This window comes from Scyliorhinus canicula, chromosome 7, assembly GCF_902713615.1.
Source record: "Scyliorhinus canicula chromosome 7, sScyCan1.1, whole genome shotgun sequence".
NCBI lineage: Eukaryota > Metazoa > Chordata > Chondrichthyes > Carcharhiniformes > Scyliorhinidae > Scyliorhinus > Scyliorhinus canicula.
This window is the reverse complement of record NC_052152.1, coordinates 171,463,620-171,483,914: the sequence shown is the minus strand read 5'-3', so window position 1 is coordinate 171,483,914 and position 20,295 is coordinate 171,463,620. Positions and strand designations below refer to the sequence as shown.

Sequence of the window (20,295 nt, the reverse complement as noted above, 5' to 3'; positions counted from 1 at the left end):
ATCTGAAAAGGAGATGGTTGTTATAACTTTAGCAGTGGTACAGGTGAAACGTGCTCCTTCAGAATCAATGGGAAAGGGGAATAAGTCTCATGATAGTTACAAGAATTATTTGAGTATTGGCGTAGGAAGTCAGGCTATTGGAGGTTCTGAATATGTTGTTTCAAAGGGAGAAGTTTTCCCTTACTCGTCTAACAAAATAAGTAAACAAATTAAAATTTTAAGAGATACGGGAGGAGATCAATCATTGATGATTTGATGATGGCTGCTGATATAATTTGTATTCCAGGAAATTTTATGAAAGAAAAAGTATTAATAAGGGATATTAATGGAAGGGATGAACCTTTTCCTTTGTGTGAAGTTAACTTAAGAAGTAATTTTTTAAATGAAATTGTTACGGTGGAAATTATTCTTAAATTACTTATTAGAGAAATAGATATCGTCCTCGATATAAATTTGGCTTGCGGAGTCAGTAATATGATAATGGTATAGCAGCATACAGTTGATCATGGTGATCTTTATAAATGATTGGAAACTACAGTAGACAAAAATGAGACATTTATTGCAGATAACAAACAATTGAAGGAAAACCCAATAAACACAGAACATCAACTTTCACGTATGAAAGAAGAGTTTGAGAATGAAAAAAGAGAGCTGAGGAGAACAATTGAAATAAGTCAGGAAAACTGGGACATGTGACTGAGGACTTGGACTGTCTAAAAAATAAACTTGAAGAAGCAAACTTGGCAAAGGACGATCGTCAGTTAAAACATGATGAACTACAAGTATCTGGGGCTGGATTCTCCGTCGGCGGATCCTCCGCTTCACCGGCAGCGCGCACACGCCTGGGGATTTCCCAACGGCGTGGGGCTGCCCACAATGGATAATCCCATTGGCCGGCTGGCGGACGGAGAATCCCACTGTCGGCGGGGGCGCGCCGCACCAGAAAACTGGTGTGGGGTGACCGAGAATCCCGCCCGTGATGTATTAGTGAAGTATCTTGGAAAATGCCTTGAACAAGAAAAGGAGGTCCTAGTAAATCAGAATAATTGGTTGAATGCAGGATACAAAAGCAAAACGAACGAACTGTTAGAACGTGGTCATGAAAAGAACGATGAGTGGGTGGCGTAGTGGCTGTCTTACGGCACCGAGGACCCGCATTTGATCCCGGCCCCGAGCCACTGGAGTTTGCACATTCTCCCCGTGTTTGTGTGGGTCTCACCCCACAACACTAAAATGTGCTTGGTAGGTGGATTGGCCACGCTAAATTGCCCCTTAATTGGAAAAAACTTTTTAAAAAAAAATGATAAGATCAATGAGGTTTTTGAACTTCAAAGCAAAATGAAGAAAACGAAGAAGGTGGATGGTATGCAGTCCTGCAATTTGAAAGTTGTTCTCATTAATAAAAACTCATTGTGGAATACTGATACCGTTGAGCAAAGAACTGACCCAAGTAATATACTGATGTATCAAAGTCAGTAATGGACAATTAAAAAACAACTGAAGTGCTTGCAAAATTGAGCACTTCGGATTGCCAAACAGAAGGACTGAAATTGCAATGTGAACTTTCTGAATCAATGACCAGAGACTCTGATTTAAAAATGCCTGTTGGTGATGCTACTCAAGAAGTAATAGTTGAAGGAAGGCAAGTAAACAGTTTGCCAAATACTGCATTGAAATAGTTCAAAACTCGTGCAAAAAGGTCGAAGGATTAGTATAAACTATGACTCTTCGGAGAGCGGAAGTGATTGACATGGCTCAAAGAGAATTGAAAAGGCCTCGGTTGAAATGGGACTGGGGGAAACAACAAGATCCCAAAGTTGAAAGAACAAACAAAGCAAGAGTACAATTCTATTTTGAGAGAACATAAGAAGCATCTTAACAATATTTTTGAAACAGCTAAAAGAGATTTTGACAAAATAATAAATTAAATGTTAATGTATAAAAATGACATTTTGTCTGTTAAATCAAAATGTGAAGTTACCATGTGTGCATTTGGAAAGTGGACTTGAGAATGGAACAATGCCTATAAGTGATAAAAGAGACGGTAGGCTTAAATGAAACATTCCTTTCCTAGTTTAAAACTGGAAATTAGAAGAAAAAGAAACACGAGCCTTGAATATGATAATGTATAGATTCTGATGATGCAATTGTCACTTTAATGTAGAACACTTTGGGCATGATTTTAATGCTCTGTTGCACCAGGCCCCTAAAAGTGCTTTGCGCTGGGCGCTAAATGGAGCGCAATGCTCCCAACCTGTGGCACCCAACATGATTTGGCTCATGGGCGTGAACCAGGCTTGCGTATATAAATGAGTCTTTAGACTCATTTAAGTATGGTCAGTCCGTTCAAGGCTGAAGTCTCCTGCTTTCCAGGATTCTGCATCCCCATTGGCACAGCATGAGGCCAGCGCGAATCAACACTGGTTTCCAGAACTTCAAGAGAGTCAGGGGGCAGAGGTGTGTGAAGTGGTCATCACCAAGGAGAAGGTGCTGGGGAAACTGAAAGGTTTGAAGGTACATAAATCACCCGGACCGGATGAACTACACCACGGGGTTCTTTCAGGGATCTTTCAGGGATCACAAGAGGCAGGGAGGGACCCAGAGGATTGGAAAATGGCTAATGTAACACCCCTGTTTCGGAAGGTATGGAGGCAGAAGACAGGAAATTATGGACCGGTTAGCTTGACTTCGGTTGTTGGAAAATTTTAGAGTCCATTAATAAGGATGAGATTGCGGAGTACTTAGAAGTGGATGGTAAAATAGGACTGAGTCAACACAGATTCATCAAGGGAAGGTCATGGCTGATGAATCTACTAGAATTCTTTGAGGAGGTAACCATGAAGTTCGACAAAGGAGAACTAGTGGACGTGATCTGTTGAGATTTCCAGAAGGCCTTTGACAAGGTTCCGTACAGGAGGCTGCTAAATAAAATAAGAGCCCATGATGTTAGCAGCAACATACTGGCTTGGATAGAGGATTGGCTGACAGGCAGAACGCAAAGAGTGGGGATAAAGGAGTCTTTTATAGGATGGCAGCTGGTGACTAGTGGTGTTCCGCAGGGGTTAGTGTTGGGACCACAACTATTCACGATATACGTTAATGAACTGCAAGAAGGAACTAAGGGCATTGTTGCTAAGTTTGCAGATGATATAAAGATATGTAGAGGGGCAGGTTGTGTTGAGGAAGGAGGAAAGCTGCAGAAGGTCTTGTACAGGCTAGGAGAGTGGGCAAAGAAGTAGCAGATGGAATACAATGTGGAAAAGTGTGAGATTATGCACTTTAGTAGGAAGAATAGAGGCACAGACTATTTTCTAAATGGGAAAAGGATTCAGAAATTAAAAGCACAAAGGGGCTTAGGAGTCCAAGTTCAGGATTCTCTGAGGTTCTCTTAAGGTGCAGGTCCAATTGGCAGTTTGGAAGACAAATGCAATGTTAGCATTCATGTCTAGAGGGTTAATATACAACAGTAGGGATGTACTGCTGAGGCTGTATAAGGCTGTGGTCAGACCCCATTTGGAATATTGTGAGCAGTTTTGGATGTAATATCAAAGGAAGGACATGCTGGCCTTGGAGAGGGTCCAGAGGAGGTTCACAAGAATGATCCCCGGAATGAAGGACTTGTCATATGATGAGCAGTTGAGGACTTTGGGCCTGTACTCAATGGAGTTTAGAAGGATAAGAGCGTGCTCATTGAAACTTACAGAATACTGAGAGGCCTGGATAAAGTGGATGTGGAGAGGATTTTTCCACTAGTAGGAAAAACTAGAACACAAGGGCACAGCCTCAGACTGAAGGGTCGATCCTTTAAAACAGAAATGAGGAATTTCTTCAGCCAGAGGGTGGTGAATCTGTGGAACTCGTTGCTGCAGAAGGCTGTGGAGGCCAAATCACTGAGTATCTTTAAGACAGAGATAGATAGGTTTTTGATTAATAAGGAGATCAGGGGTTATGGGTCGAAGGCATGAGAATGGGGTGAGACACATATCAGCCATGATGGGCCAAATGGCCTAATTCAGCTCCTACATCTTATGATCTTATGCTGGCTCCTGTTCCACAAAGGGTAGCCTCTTATGATCGAATCACACCCCTTTTCTTCCTGCCCTTTGAAGAATAGAGTTTAAAAATGGGGCTGCTCACTCTATTGCCTTGGTAACAAGCTTAATTGGCCCTTGATTACCGATTTGAATGTGCAGGCGGGTTGCCAATTTCAGCACCCACCCTGCCCCCAATTGTGGGGGTGAGCTCTGAGGTGGGTGGGAAGGTAGTGGGGTGACCACTTGCCTTGTCGAGATCGGTAATCCCGGTTGGGACCTTTGAACTGCATGCCGCCTTGCGATCTTTACTTTATGTTGGTTTATTAAATATTGTATAGTTTACCTTTTCTGGTTTCCTGAGCTTTTATAGTTGGAATATTAAAGGAGGTTAGCATATTTGATTACTCTGGGCACCACACCTATGGAAGGCTTTAAAGAGGGTGCAGAGAAACTTGAAGAAAATGTTTTCAGGGGTGAGGGACTTCAGCTACTTGGATACATGGAGCACCAGGGGCTGTTCTCTTAAGAGAGGAGAAGGCTGAGTGCAGAAGCAGTCAAAATCATGAGGGGTCTGGACAGAGGAGGGAGCGAGAAACTAGCTCCATTGCCAGAAACAGAGGTCACACATTTAAAGTGAACGACAAAAACCAACTAAGGCAAAAGAAGGAAAAATTCTTCATGCAGCTTATTGTTGGTGTCCGGAATCATGGCTTCCTTAAGGAAATTGAATAATTATCTAAAGAGAAAAGGTTTTCAGAGATACTGGGCAATAGAAGGGGCCATGGAACTAGCTGAGCTGCTCTTTCAGAGAGCTAGCACAGAAGCAAAGGCTGCGATTTTCCGGCCGTTCCCGCCAATGGGATCTTCGAGTGCCACTGGCGGCGAACCCCCACCGTGGGTTCCTCGGTGGCAGGAACCAAAATATCCCACTGTGAGGGCAGCATGGCGGCACAGTGGATAGCATTGCTGCCTCACGGCGCTGAGGTTCCAGGTTCGATCCCGGCTCTGGATCACTGTCTGTGAGGAGTTTCCAGATTCGCCCCGTGTCTGCGTGTGTTACGCCCTCACAACCCAAAGATGTGCGGGCTAGGTGGATTGGCCATGCTAAATTGCCCCTTAATTGGAAAAAAATAATTGGGTACTTAAATTTATAAAAACAAAATCCCACTGTTGGCTAATGGCAGGCCACCTTGACCGCCGTGAAACACGTGTGAGAGGGGCGAGGAAGATCCCGCCTTATATGGAGAAAAGTTGAGGTCCTCGTCCAGATCTCTGGGGAACACCAGTTATCATATCCTGTCAATTGGGGATGTTTCCTCAATTCCTATCTGGCTTCCTAATCAATTGTCAGTCCGTATCGTTGTAAGCCTGTATGTTCAAATCCTGGAGAGAACTCAATGTCACAGTTTTTGATTCAGAGTCCTCCCATTGAGGTAGTATATAGTCTTTGTGCGTTTGTTTAGAAAAATCTGCTGTGGAAACCCATAATAGTGTTTGAAAGTCCACAACCTGTAATGTGGGCTCTTATTATCTTTATGGATTCCCTTCAACTTGAAGTTGATTGTAGTTCCGGAAGGTTGACAGAAATACTATGAATTCTTTGACAATGTTCAAAACAGTAATTTGGCAGGGACTATGAAGGAAGATTCTTTACTCTTTAATGATAAGTAATTGCTACTGTTCCTGTCAAAATATTTGAACTTGATCATTGGTGTAATAACAGGTGAGAGTTGATGCTCAGTATGCGGATATCGAAATAGAAGGCCTTTCTGCAAATGCAGAGTACGTTATAACAGCGTATGCTTTATATGGAGAGGAAACAAGTGAACCAGTAACTGCACAGCAAGCAACACGTGAGTCAAATCGTTCATCAGCACAGTTTTTAGATTGTGTAATTGACTTGTATTGTTTGGCTCAACTTGCTACACTTGCTCTGCTGTTTTGCTATATTTTCTCCCTATTTCTTCATGTTTCCCCGAATCACTTTCTGAGAGGGTAGCTGGACGCCCTATTCCAAGTGTTCCGACAGCTCCTGTCATCAGGCAACAATGCCAGGAGAAGTGAAGTAGGAACATGGTCCGATCACCAATATTTGTCCCTACCCTCCACTCCTGAAATGTGCCTCCAGTCACTATTGCTCACAGATCTCTTGGTTGAATTGGGAGCTCACCAGGTGACGACAATGCTGTTCACATTTATAGTGGAACAGGTCAATGTGCAAATGCTTGGCTGGGTGTTCACATTTATAAGGCCCGGGCCTGTCATAACAGGCTATGTTTGGCACTAATTAACTTAATGTAGTTTTTCAGTTTGTTACAGCTATGCAGTTTATAAGATTGTTATGTTTTGGGACTGTCTTTAAGGTAAAATGATTGAGATCATGCGACCTGTTCTGAAGTCTGTCTGACAACAAGCCTGAGTGTGTTGATTGATAATTCTTCTGCAATTGAAATTCCTGATACAATTTTCTGAATAAAGGCTTGCTCCTCTCTCTTTGGTATGGGTTGGAGTCTGTTGAGCTTCTATTCTCAGCTTGGCTGTCTTGCCGCTGTTGGTTTTGTTGGGAGCATACCCTATCTTCGCTTACACAATGTGATTATTATAGGTTTTATGGCAAAAAAGAAGTAAAGGTAAAGATAGCAGTTTATGCAGCCTCACCTTTGCTTCGTTAAGTTTCCCTGCTTTGTTTGTTTTCTGTATTCATGTCTTGCAACTCACAGGACCCAAAGAACTACAGCAAGGTTACGGTACAGAATGAGACCATTCAGTCCATCAGTCTGCACTGGCCAAAAAAGAGAAAAAAGAAACTAGCGGCTCATTTTAATCCCACTTTCCAGCATCTGGTCCAAAGTCTTGGAGGTCACAGCACTTTAGATGCAGATCCAAGTACCTTTTAAATGTGTTGAGCATTTCGACCTCAGCCACCAACTCCGGCAGCGAATACCAGATGCTTACCACCCTTAGCTTGGAAAAGCTTTCCCTCATGTCCCCTCTAATCCTTCTACCAATCACTTGAAATCTATGCCCCCTGGTAATTGGCCCCCTCAGCTAAGGGAAACAAGTCTTTCCTGTCTACCCTATCTAGGCCCCTCTCTGATATCCACTTCAGTGTTCCAATTAGGCCCTATTAACAGTATTTCTAGTATTGTAGAACCCTTCTTCCAGCATTTCTGTACATTGAAACCCCCTCAATCTACTTCTAACCTGTAAGGCTCCATCCCAGCATTTCCAGACCCCGGGCATCCCCTTCAGTATATATCAGTGCTCACTTCATTGCTAACAAATCCATGATATTGCTCCTTGGCACAACACTCCTGTTCTTCTAAAACACCCAACTTATCATGTACAGTGTCATGGGAGACCTATTATTCTCTACATGACGTAAGGCTGCTGTCATTATAAAACCATTATGAGCAATACTTTGACTGATTTACGAGGAGTTATTATGTCATCATTAGATCCATTAGCAAATAGTGATGGCGCCATGGGCAAAATTCAATTTCAAGAAGTGAAAGCAGATCGTCTCTTGAATTTGTCTTATCGCCCATTCATGGAAAATTGTCCGCATTAAGTAGCTGGCATGTGCTGGGTGAAACAGCTTGTTGGATAACAACTGAATAATCCCCAAGGTTTCGGCTTCCTGACACTCTTTTGACCTGATGGTTGGAAATTTCTCTACACACTGTGGGCAAAGCCATGGGCCCACTGTACATTTTTCCAACAGATAAAGGCAATAATGCATCGAGACATTTTTGACTGCTAACATACTTTCTAATCTAATAACACACTGTGCAGTTAAGCAGCAACTTTCACCAGTCAAGTCACAAAATCACCCCATTAAACACATCAGTGAAAGACCACGACCACCACAGAGATGTGGAAGTAAAGAAGGAGGAAGAAACAGGGAAGATGAGATTTGTAGCAATCATGAAAGAAAAACAGCGAACCAAATGGTTGAAAAGAATTATGCAGACTGCAGAATGAGATTAGTGTGAGACAGCGAGGTGGAAATGGAAAAGGCAATGGAGAGGAACAAGGACAGGGAATGAACATGACAAAGAATGAGGGAATTATGCAATTACAGGACAGCAAGTTACCAATATTTTTCTCTCTTATACAATGCCATGAAAAATATACAATATTATCATTCACTGTGCGTTTCATAATATAACAGCAAATGCTATTTGTATTTTTATAGTACCATGCTAGTCAAAAAATATCTCCGTGGTTTACAGAGTCATAAAGAAAATTGATTCTGAGCCAAATAAAGTGAGATTAGGCAGGATGACCAAAAGCTTGATCAAAGAAGTGAATTTTAAAGATCGCCTTGAAGGTGAAGAAGGAGGCGAAAGGAATAGGAATGGAATTCTGGTGTATGTGACCTAGTTAGCTAAAGGTATTGACTGTCAAAGTTTCTATAGGTATGTAAAGAGAAAAAGATTGATAAAATCTAATGTAGACCCCTTACAGTCAGAAACAGGGGAATTCAAAACAGGGAACAAAGAAATGTCTGAGGAACTAAATTCGTACTTTGCTTCTGTCTTGACAAAGGAAGACATGAATAATGTACTGGAAGTTCTGAGAATCAAAGTTTTAGTGAGGAGCTGAAGGAAATTAGTATTAGCAAAGAAATAGTTTTGGGGAAATTAATGGGTTTGAAGGCGGACAAATCTCCAGGGCCTGAGTACTTAAGCAAGTGGCCCAAGAAAGAGTAGATCCATTGGTGGTCATTTTCCAAAATTCTTTGGATCCTGGCATGGCTCCTACAGATTGGAGGGTAGCGAATGTAGCCCCTCTATTCAAAAAGGGAGGCAGAGAGAAAACAGGGAACTGTAGACCAGTGAGCCTAATGTCGGTAGTAGGGACGTTGCTGGAGTCAATTATCAATGATATCATCGCACAGCGTTTGGAAAGCAGTGATGTAATCAGACAAAGTCAGCATGGATTTATGAAATAAAAATCATGCTTGACAAATCTACTAGAGTTCTTCGAAGATGTAACTAGTAGAGGTGAACAAGGAGAACCAGTGGATGCGGTTTATTTAGGCTTTTGACAAATGCATGGGATTATAGGTAGTATCATGAGATTGATAGAAAGGTGGTTAGCAGACAGGAAGCAAAAAGTTGGAATAAATGGCTGTTTTTCTGATTGGCAGGCAGTGGCTAGCGGGATACTGCAAGGACCTGTGCTAGGACCCCAACTGTTCACATTATATATTAATGATTGGGGCGAGGAACTAAATGTATTATTTCCAAATTTGCAGATGATACAAAGTTAGGTGGGACGGTGACTTTGAGGAGGATGCAGAGATGCTTCAGCGGGATTTGGACAGGCTGAGTGGACGCATGCATGGCAGATGCAGCATAATGTGGATAAATGTGAGGTTATCTGCTTTGGTAGCAAAAATAGGAAGGCAGATTATTATTTTAATGGGTGTACATTGAGAGAGGTGAATACTCAGAGAGACCTTGATGTCCTCTTGCATCAGTCACAGAAAGTAAGCGCATAGGTACAGCAGGCCTAAAGAAGGCAAATGATATATTGGCCTTCATAGCAAGAGGATTTGAGTATAGGAATAGACATGTTTTACTGCAATTGTATAGGGCATTGGTGAGACCACACCTGGAGTATTGTGTGCAGTTTTGGTGTCCTTATCTGAGGAAGGATGTTCTTGCTATGGAAACAGTGTAGAGAAGGTTTACCAGGCTGATTCCTGGGATGGTGGGACTGTCATAAGAGGAGAGACTAAGTCAGTTAGGATTATATTCATTGGAGTTTAGAAGAGTGACAGGGGATCTCATAGAAACTTATGAAATTCTGACAGAATTAGACAGGGTTGATTCCGAAAGAATGTTGCCAATGGTGGGGGAAGTCCAGAATTGGGGGTCATAGTATGAAGATAAGGGGTAAACCTTTTAGGACTGAAGTGAGAAATGTCTTCACCCAGAGATGGTGAATCTGTGGAATTTGCTACCACAGAAAGTAATTGAGGCCAAAATGTTGTGTAATCTCAAGAAGGAATTAAAATAGCTCTCGAGGCTGAAGGGATATGGGGGCAAGGCGGGATCAGGGTATTGAACTTGATGATCAGCCATGATCATAATGAATGGTGGAGCAGACTCGATGGGACGAATGGCCTCCTCCTGCTTCTATTTTCTATGTTTATATGTTTCTATACAGTGGGGGTGTAGGGCCTGGGGGTGCACACAAAACCAATCTTGGAGGAGTGGAGAACACCAAAGGTCAGGTCCTGTGCAAGCAGCTACAAGCCAAGTATAAAACTGCTGCAAAGGAAAACTCATTTCAGAGTAGCTCATCCTAGCGAGTACTCAACTAAACAATGCTGATTCTATTTAATTGGTTTTTGAAATACTATGTTGTTTATTTGTAGTTTCGCGGAAAGCACCAGAAAATTTACATCTTACTGAAGTTCATCACAGCAGCGTTAAAGTAAACTGGGAGACAGCTTCAAAGAAAGTGAGAAGTCATCGTATCATTTATGTGACTGCCAATGGAAATGATCCCAAACAGGTACAATTCATGTAGGGTTACTCAAGAAGATGTTGCTAATGGTGGTCAAAGATCGAGAACTCACTAACTGAGACCTGAGTTCATACTAATCCCATGAATAAAGTATATCTGGGGTGCTGCATATCTGATCAGATACTAGGGGAATTTTGACTCTCAAGTGGGAAGCTATGGGAGGCCTACCCAATATTAACAGTTGGGGCTTATTATTTTTCCACTGGTCAACTGTCAGTTCAAAATGGGTGTTGACCAGCAGGAACTGGCAGACAGGTATGGCATTGAGTGTGGGGGTGTGGTGGAGGTGAGCGGTGGTTGGCAGGAGAGCTGACTGGGGTGTTGTAGTTTGACAAGGTTTCTGGGTGGAAAAGAGGGAGCTGTGGACCAGGTGTTCCTTGTGGGACCTGGAGGAGCGTGCATTAGCTCCCAGCTTAATCAATTCGGCACCTCAGATGTCAGCAAAAACACCAGTGTTAAAGCTGTCTCAATGTGGGAATGGAACAGAGATTACAGTCACTAGGGGCAAGATCGAATGGCCGCTTTGTGCCTGACATGTTGCCATGACGGAGCCGTTAAATCTCTTGAGAGGCCTCTTGCGAGGTTTGCGATGCTCAGAATGCCTTGTGGGATCTAACGATCCAGATTAACATATTTAAGTGAGCCATTAAGTTCATTTAAATACGTCTCTGCCTGATTCTTCCAAAGTCTGGGAACTAACACCTGCACCTGTGAGACCTCGTCATGGCACCGTTTAGCACTGGTCCACATGGACATGGACCAAGCATACCAACATCTGGGAGGACTCCCAGGCTATTGGAGGTTCCTGGGTGATCGGGCTCTGGGCAGGGTAGTACCCTGGCACTCCTGCTGGCAGCTGGGCACCTTGGCACTGCCAGCCTGTCACCTTGGCACTGCCATCTTGGCACCTTGCCAGTGGCATCCTGGCACTGCCAGGTGCACAGGTGACACTGCTGGTAGGGACATTGCCAGGGTGCAAGGATGCCTAGGTGCCAGGAAACGACCAGGGGTGCCTTGCCCTTAAAAGGTAGGGTGAGGGGGGGGGGTTTGAGCACCCTCAAGAAGTAAGTTGAGGTGAGGGAGGTATCCGGAGGCCGCAGTGAGTTGTCTGAGGAGGGTCGAGATATCGCTTCTCTCTTCCTGCACTGGCGAGCTAAGCTAAGCACTAAGCAGGAAGTGAGGAAAGTGCGGCCACGGCAGAAGTGCCCAAAGCGGGACATTTGTGTGCGTTAAATCGCACCCTCGGTGTCTGTCAGGAGTTTAAATTCCATCCATTTCTTTATTCTATGGGTGTCTATTGCTTTGGCGATCCCACATTACTTGTGAGATATTGCCAATTACTTAAAGTTACTTTGTCAAATGTTTGTTACAGGAGCATTTTCTAAATTGAAATTTTGCCACAATTTAGAGACGTGAAAATTTTGGACCAATTCTGATATAGTTAGATCACACTTTACTCTTGAGGAATTTTGCAGTTTGCATATTTCTATATTTAAACATCTCAGCAAGTTGAGTGTTTGACAGCCCTGCACTGTACGTCATAACGTCAAGGACTTACTGTTCCAGCCAACTGAAGCAGAAAGAAAAAAGGCATCCGAGCTTGCATCGTTCACTTTCACAAAGGCTTGTACTGTCTGCCACTTCCTCCATTCCATTTCAATCCATTCTTACAGAGTCCATGGTAATCTTGTGACAGCATACATATAAGTGCCACTAAATAAATGATTAGTTGACTACAAGAGTTTCAACTTGACAGTAGTATTTTTAAAAAAACATTTGGTAAATGTTGGGAGCTCTCAGTCTGATGTTGAAGCCCATGTTTTTCTGACTGATTTTTGTCACTAAACTATTTTTTCTGGATCTGTACAATCATATAGTATTGATATTTTCAATAGTGCTATCAGCAATTGCATCTATACAGCAGCATAAAAAATAACATCAGGAGGAATTTGTCATGATTACAGAATTTGGCAGATAACTCTTTTTCAGCCAATGTTCTGTTTCCCTTCCCCCGCCACTTCACCCCACCCTGACAGTAGATGTGAGTGCAGTATTGGTGATTGGAGCCGTATGCGTTGGGTGACCCCATTTACCTAGTCCAAATCCCCATCTTGCATGTATGAGCCTGATGGTGTGTGATACCAGGCACTCTCACTGTGAAGAAAGTCCAATTCTGTCTTCACCTGATGTCCACATGTACACCCTTTCACCAGGGACTGTGGGATTGGCATCAGGAGCAGGAACCCAGATAAGATAACCTTAAGTCCCTTCTTAACCAGTCAAGCAGAGCTCATCTGGTTGCTTGTAGATAAGATGTTGGAACTGGAGTCATCCTGGTCCATTTAGCTAAAGCACTCAACTGAACAATCTCAGCAAACATTTATGTGGAATCTTTGGAGTTTGGTGTTCACTTTGGCTGTTTTTAATTCCAGGTTGAAGTTGCTGGGCACATTACAAATATCCTATTGACAAACCTGACCTCGTTGACAAAGTATGTGATTGCTCTACTTTCTATTTATGACACTGGGATTTCTGTGCCTGTTACCATCACTGCTGAAACATGTATGTATTTCCATATCCAGCATTTGTTGCTTCAAATTTCTTATGGTTGATTTAAAAAGAACCGTTCTGTTTGAATTAAGGTAATATTCTAAGTGTTTTTATTCTTAGCCAAGGTTCCACCTCCATCAGATCTGAAAGTTACTGAATTTTCAGGCACCAATTTAACAATTACATGGAAACATGCAGCCAGCGATGTCATTCTATATAAAATAAAATGGATTCCACTTAGCGGAGGAAAATTAAAGGAGGTCTGTGTTATATACATTTAGTCATTAATTTGTCTGACTGTCATTATAGTCAGTAAGATATAAAGGGCTACATATGTTAAAATAGTACAGCTTTGAATGCATTTAAATAATATTCTATTTGTTAACCAGTGTAGGTTATTATGTCTAATTTTCATTGGCCATTGCATAATTTGAAATCGCTTGTCCAAGTTATGATGTTTTTGGCATTCACTGATTCTTCTATAATAATCCCAGGAGGTGCGGAGTGAAAGGCCAAACTGGATTATTTTAACCTGAAAATAAAGCCTCTACTACCCAGGACTATAGAGAACTGCCGGTCCGGGTCTGGGAGATACATTTAAAGGTTCCGCTAACAAGCCCCATGCGGCGGCCTCCCCCTCGCTCACCATGGGAACTTGTATTCTATGAAGCCCACCAGGAGATCAATCAGTGATCCCTGTGAGGGTTATCCCATCCCTTGCACCTCAAGCCTGAATCATTACCCTCACTCACAAGGTGATGAGACCTCTTTCGTCGTTTGGCACAAGGTCTTGAATCTGCGACAAGTGGAGCTGAAGTATATGTATCGGGGCCGGGGGGGGGGGGGGACGTGAAGCAGAGTGCCGGTTGTCACTTCCTTGTTGAAAGCCGAAGGGCCACAGACAGAGACTTGGCTTCAATGCTGACCTCTGGCGGAGGATCATTCTCCTCAGTCTCCATTTCGGACTCCGAAATTTCATTGTCTGGCGGGGAGTGACTCTCAAGTCCTCCAAAGGTCGAGTCCCTTTGTCGGAGATAGTCACAATGGGCATCAAGGACATCTTCTCTGCTGAAATTGTCTCTGCAGGAGTGGGTTCCCTGCTTTTCAGATGGTCCAGGTGTTTTTTCATGGCCTTCCCTGGACTTTGACTTTGTAAGAAACAAGATCAGTCTTTTCCAACAAAACTCCTGGGATCCAGTGGGAGCCATCTCCAAGGTTCTGCTCATTAACACCATCACCTGTTCTGAAGGTCCTTTCATGTCTTTTGGTGTCGTAGTTCCTTTTTTGAATCTCGTGCTTTGAGTCCATCTTCCACCCGCACCCCCCACCCAAAGTTGGAAAGTTACAGGCAGAGCCTGGTGCACAGTCATCACCCCATTAACAATTCTGCTGGTGTGACTCCCATTGTGGTTCTATAATCAAAGAGGAACTGGGCCAATTTTGTATGCAGAGAACTAGCAGCTGTTTCTTCATTCCAGTTTTGAATATTTGACATTAGTCGGTTGGTGGTACGACGCCCATCGGATGTGTTTAATGCCATTGGACATCAAATCCACCAAATCATCCATTATCAGATAGGAGGACCTCTGGTCTGCAGTGGGTACAGAAACTATGATGGAGTTTTTCTGTTGTATGAGATATCATGGAGTACATATGATGTGCTTCTAACCATCTTGAGTGAATGTTGACCATAATAAGGAAGATCGAAGTCCATGTGCAGCTGTACCCATAGTCTTCCTGGAAATTCCCATGGGTGCAAAGATGCCGAAGGTGGGAATTTCTGGTTCTCCTGGCACAAGGAGCATTGCGTCACCAGATTCTCAATGTCTGTATCGGGCCCGGGCCGTCAGACATGGCTCCCTGCGAGCATTTTCATCTTGGATACCCTGGGGTGTACATTGTGTAATGCAGTCAGGAAATGGCGTTGACCTGGGCAGGGCCGACCATGCAAGCTCCCCACAGGATGATGGCATCTTCTCCACACAGCTCTTGTCATTTAGTGAGGAAGGGCTTCATGTCATCTGTGAGGTGTCCTCAGATACCATCTCTAAGATTCTTATGGCGACGCTGTAAAGTCTGTTTCCTGATGATGGAGATGGCAGATTACATATCAACCTCCATTTCGAGGGAATGGCCTTTGACCAAGAGTGTTATCTTTATTGTCACACCTTAGGGGTTTTAATGCAGTTTAGCTGCATAATTTCATCCTCTATGGGCTGATAGACTTGCAAAGTCAGGGTTTGAGGTGGCTTTGGCGTCCGGTCTGGGGAGCACCCATTCTGCTGATTCTGGCAGCCCTACCTGAGTGGTGTTCTTTTGCCACATTTTATAGCAGCCTTGCAAGCTGACACTTGTCATTCTCCAGAGAGGCTTCCCTTGTACTTCTAGAATTACCCCCCCCCCCCCCCCCCCTCCAAAAATAAAAAGACCAGTTTGAGGGCCCTGAAAATAAATTATTCAACACTTGTAAAGTTAATCAGTTAGCTAGTGTACATAGCTAAAATGTTCATCACTACCCTTTATGATTCTGAATAACTTCGTTACATTTCTATCATTTCTGTGTTTAGGCACAAATCAATATTAATTTCTGTTTAGTATATTCTACTAAGCAGCAAAATGTAAAGAATAACTTGTGTGGATTGTTGTCTGGTCAAAGCAAAAAATTGCAGGTGATGTAAATGTGACATAAAAATAGAATATATTGGAAATATATAGCGGAATTATCAGCATCTGTAAATAGAATATTTGCAGAGGGGCCATGCTCAAAATGTTTATCTGTCTTTCTCATATAGCTGACAAACCTGCCTTAAAAACCTGTCTTATCATTTTGCTTACAGCTCGATGTCAAAGGGAACATGGACACAGCAATGTTACAGGGTCTGGAGAAGAATATAGAATATCAGGTGTCGCTGTCTGCACTATACAATGATACAGCAAAAAGCAATGCCATTGTTCTCCGCTATAACACATGTAGGTGATGATCTTTAAAGAGATAACATTCAGCACCCTAACAAAGGCATTCATATTTTTGCATTGATTGAAATAAATGTTGCTGTCAGCTTTGAATCATTACCTTTGGGTCTCTTTCGTATGCTGGGATTTCAGCTACATGCCATGAATGTAGAATAATTTCTTATACAAACATTTCATTGATAATTAGTTTCACTTTTCCAACATTATAATAATGCAAAAATACTTGGCTATGAAAGCTCCTGATGGTGTGAGGTTCTGAAGGGCACTATACAAATCAAACCTGGCTCTTTGGGTTGAATTTTCCCAGGCACGCAGAAGTGACTTTAGAGATGAGGGTGTGAGCAATTTTCAAAAGGTGTGTATTTGCTTTGCTCCCCAATGGGTTTCCGCCTCCGAGCACTTTTCTCTGAGGCGGACGAGTGGGTTCAAGGCAACCGGCCCAGTTGCAGTGGGATCTGCCTCAAAATGATAATGAGCCACTCATCTTCAATTCTCCAGGCCATTAAAGATTTTCCCAACAGTGCACAAGACCCCCAATTAGAACATAGAACATGCAGTGCAGAAGGAGGCTATTCAGCCCATCAAGTCAGCACTGACCCACCCAAGCCCTCACATCCACCCTATCCCCATAACCCAATAACCCCTCCTCATCTTTTTGGTCACTAAGGGCAATTCATCATGGCCAATCCACCTAACCTGCACGTCTTTGGACAGTGGGAGGAAACCGGAGCACCCGGAGGAAACCCACGCAGACATGGGGAGAACGGGCAGACTCCGCACAGACAGTGACCCAGCGGGGAATCGAACCTGGGACCCTGGCGCTGTGAAGCCACAGTGCTTTCCACAGTGCTACCTTGCTGCCCATGAGTCCAAATGTGCCAGGAGTCTGAAAATGAATTAGAAGGTGTTGTGTATTGGGAGGTCTGAGTGTAGCTTATTTGAGGATTTAAATTTATTTGTCAGTGGTAATTCACAAAGGGGATGCATTCCCCAGCAGCTGGACTGCCCTTGGAGCCACTACTTGGAGACTGTTTTCTCCACCGTTACTTGCCCTGCTTCAATAGCAGCCATTTCCCTGCCACTCAATTTGCTTTCATGGCGTTCTACCACTCCTCCTCATGGGCAGCCATCACCCAGTGCCGCAACAACAGCCAACAGCCCTACCCACTGGAGGAGTTCATTGGAACTCTTGATGCTGGAACCTAACCGCCATCTCTGATTGGTCAGGGTTCTGGACATGGTTGCTTTATTAGCTGCCTCTGGACAGATTGTGTCTAAGTCCTACTATGGGTTCCTGATCCAGAATTCATCCCTATACTGTGATTGTGACCCACCTGGGAAAATCCAGCCCGTTGTTTCTGAAAAGTAATTTAAGATATCATGATTGACAGGTCCAAACGCTAGTCTTGTTCATCAAAATGTTCAAACTGGCATCTGTGAGTCTGCCATCAGATTTCTGTATTTTTTGACTTACGAATATTGGTGTCGGTTTTATTCCGGATCCATTTTGAGGGGTGGCAGGAGTTGGGTCACATAGGAAACATTCTCTTAGGCCTGAATGTGCGAATAATCTTTCATGTGGAACCTTATCAATTGGCTTCTAGAAATCCATTTAGACAGCTTCCCTCTTCACTCTTGATGAAAACAAACATGAGGAATCAATAGGATTCCTGATTTTTAAAAAGCAGGTGCTTTGTGCTAGTACTCTATGTGGGTTTCGCTGTCTTAACTTAGGAATGCCCCTGCCTACTAACCTTCGGCCCCTAACCTTAGGGTATTGCTGAACTTTCTGAATTTATGTAAGTGGGACTTGTGCTTCTGAGAGCATGATGCTCAGATCAGCCATAGAGGAGATCTTCCTTTATGGATTCCTCAGTAATTTTTGTTTAAGAGACTCTTAGCTGGCATGCCAGACACCAGTCAGATTAATGAACCGTAAAACGAGTTTTAATATGACAAAAAAAGACAATCTTAATTGGAGGTGTTATAATGATTCCGGTTGATGGAAATGAAAAGATTGATCGGAGAGCAGAAATAGAGTTGAAATAGTAAAGTGACCTTTGCGTTGCCTCTTAATGTCCTGGTGGGAAGCCTGAGGAGAGTCCTCTAGTCCCGAGTACTGATATTCATTTCCCCGCTTCTCTAACCCCAAAATATTAAAAATGATATCTAGTAAAGAACGAAAGCCCCTAATGTTAGTGCTAATGTTTTGAGTTAATTTTAATTTTAATAAGGGAAATAACTTCGTGATTCACTTTGGAGTGGGTTTAAAATAATGCATGAAACTGTGAATCTCTTCTGTTACTAACTTGTTGTATATTATTGTTCACACATGACAGAAACGTCAAATTAGTAAGCCATAGGATATGGCATATGTGGGATATGGATATTACACCTAAATCGATTGAGAGCTGATCTCACAACAAGTGGGGAGCGAAGCAGCTAGGGATGAAATTAAAACAACAGAACTTCAAAGGTAATAATCTCTGGATTATTACCTGAGCCAAGAGCAAATTGGTGTAGGGTAAATAAGATTAGGGAGTTGACTGTGAGGCTCAAAGATTGGTGTGGAAGAAATAGGTTTAAATTCATGGGCCATTGGCACCAGTACTGAGGAAAGTGGGAGCTATACCATTGGGATGGCTTTCACCTGAAAAATGCTGGGACCAATATTCTGGTGAGTGGCATAACTAGGTCAGTGTAGAAGGTTTTAAACAAAATAATGGGGGTGAAGGATATGGGTGGCATCGTGGCACATTGTTTCGCACTTCTGCATCGCACCCCAGGGACCCGGATTCAATTCTGCCTTGTCTCAGTGGAAATTTGCAAGTTCTCCCCTTGTCTGCGTGGGCATCCTCTGACTGGGGACACCCGCCCCTTAAAGCCTGGTGACTTCTGGGCCTCCCTCCCTCCCAGGCCTCTTCCCCAAGATGCTGATCGCCTCCTCGCACACCCACGGCTTTCCCTGTTCTCACCGCCCTGGGACCTCTTACAATTATCTTTTCCTGCGTCTTCGGCACTTAGGCTCAGGCAGGTTTGTGTAGTTCCTCTTCTGTCCACTGCAACGAGACGCTGGCTCTTCAGATGGCATGCACCACCCCACACCATCCAGAGAAATTAAGGCGATATAAATTCCTGAGGGGTATTGACAGTGCGAGAGGTTGGCGAAATGATGAGAACAGTTTAAAAATAAGGGGTCTTCCTTTTAGACAGACTTGAAGAAAATTTATTTATCCTAGAAGGTCATTAGTCTGTGGAATTCTGTTCTCCAGAGAGCAGCGGAGGCTTTGTCATTGAATAGTTTTAGGAATGAGTTTGATAAGTTCTTATTCATCAACGGAGTCAAAGGGTTTGGAGGGGGGAGGGGGACACCGTAGCCAGGAAAGTGGAGTTGAGACCACAGTCAGATCAGCCATGATGTCATCAAATGGTGGAGCAGGCTCAAGGAGCTGAATGGCCTACTACTAATTTGGAATGTTCGTATGTATATATGTTCATATGTGATGTAGGTGTGCATGACTTGTGATCAATACCATCAGTGCGCTATTGGCAATATCATACAATGCTTCATCAGATAACCTCTCAATATCTTGGGCATAGGGTAAAATATAAATTAGAATTTATATAATAGCACAAAGTATAGCTTGTTGCAGTAAATTGTTTTTTAGCCGACTGTCCTCAGTTGACATCTCTTCCAGCTGTCACATCGGCGCCAGGAAAAAGGGAACAAAAAAAATATTAAGATGCAGCTTTTGCCTTCAGTTTATGGATTGTTTTTTATTTACTGCTCTTTATGACTTATTTTAGTTTCCAGAGATCCTCCATCAAATCTTCTCATAGAGGCAAAGACACCAACTAGCCTCCAAATCAGCTGGGATCATCCAAGTGCAAATGTGCAGCATTATAAGATATCATATGTGACCATTAAGGGCGGCCATGCTGGAGAGACAGTAAGTGATCTTTATTCCAAACATATTCCAAACTATTTCTTAATCATAGAAACAATGACAGAACAGGATGTTCAAAATATTTATCTACCAAAGACAATGTAGTAATGATTACTATTGCTGCCATTTCTTGACAGGATTATAAAGGTGAATCTCTTCAGGGACTGATAAATCTCAATGTATCATTTTATTTGTTTTAATATTAGTGGAATTCCATATCATTTCTCAGCTTAATCAGAAGTTTAAGT

The 20,295-nt window shown here is 43.0% G+C and overlaps 1 protein-coding gene across 1 annotated transcript in view; it reads left to right on the top strand.

Annotated features, from left to right (window-relative positions):
• Positions 1 to 20,295, top strand: part of LOC119969537 (collagen alpha-1(XIV) chain-like) — a 200,277-nt gene that overhangs the window by 56,784 nt on the left and 123,198 nt on the right. Inside the window, 6 exon segments of the mRNA XM_038803265.1 lie at positions 5,758 to 5,887; positions 10,426 to 10,565; positions 13,010 to 13,139; positions 13,248 to 13,387; positions 15,965 to 16,097; positions 19,908 to 20,050. Of these exon segments, the coding sequence (XP_038659193.1) occupies positions 5,758 to 5,887; positions 10,426 to 10,565; positions 13,010 to 13,139; positions 13,248 to 13,387; positions 15,965 to 16,097; positions 19,908 to 20,050 (816 nt within the window).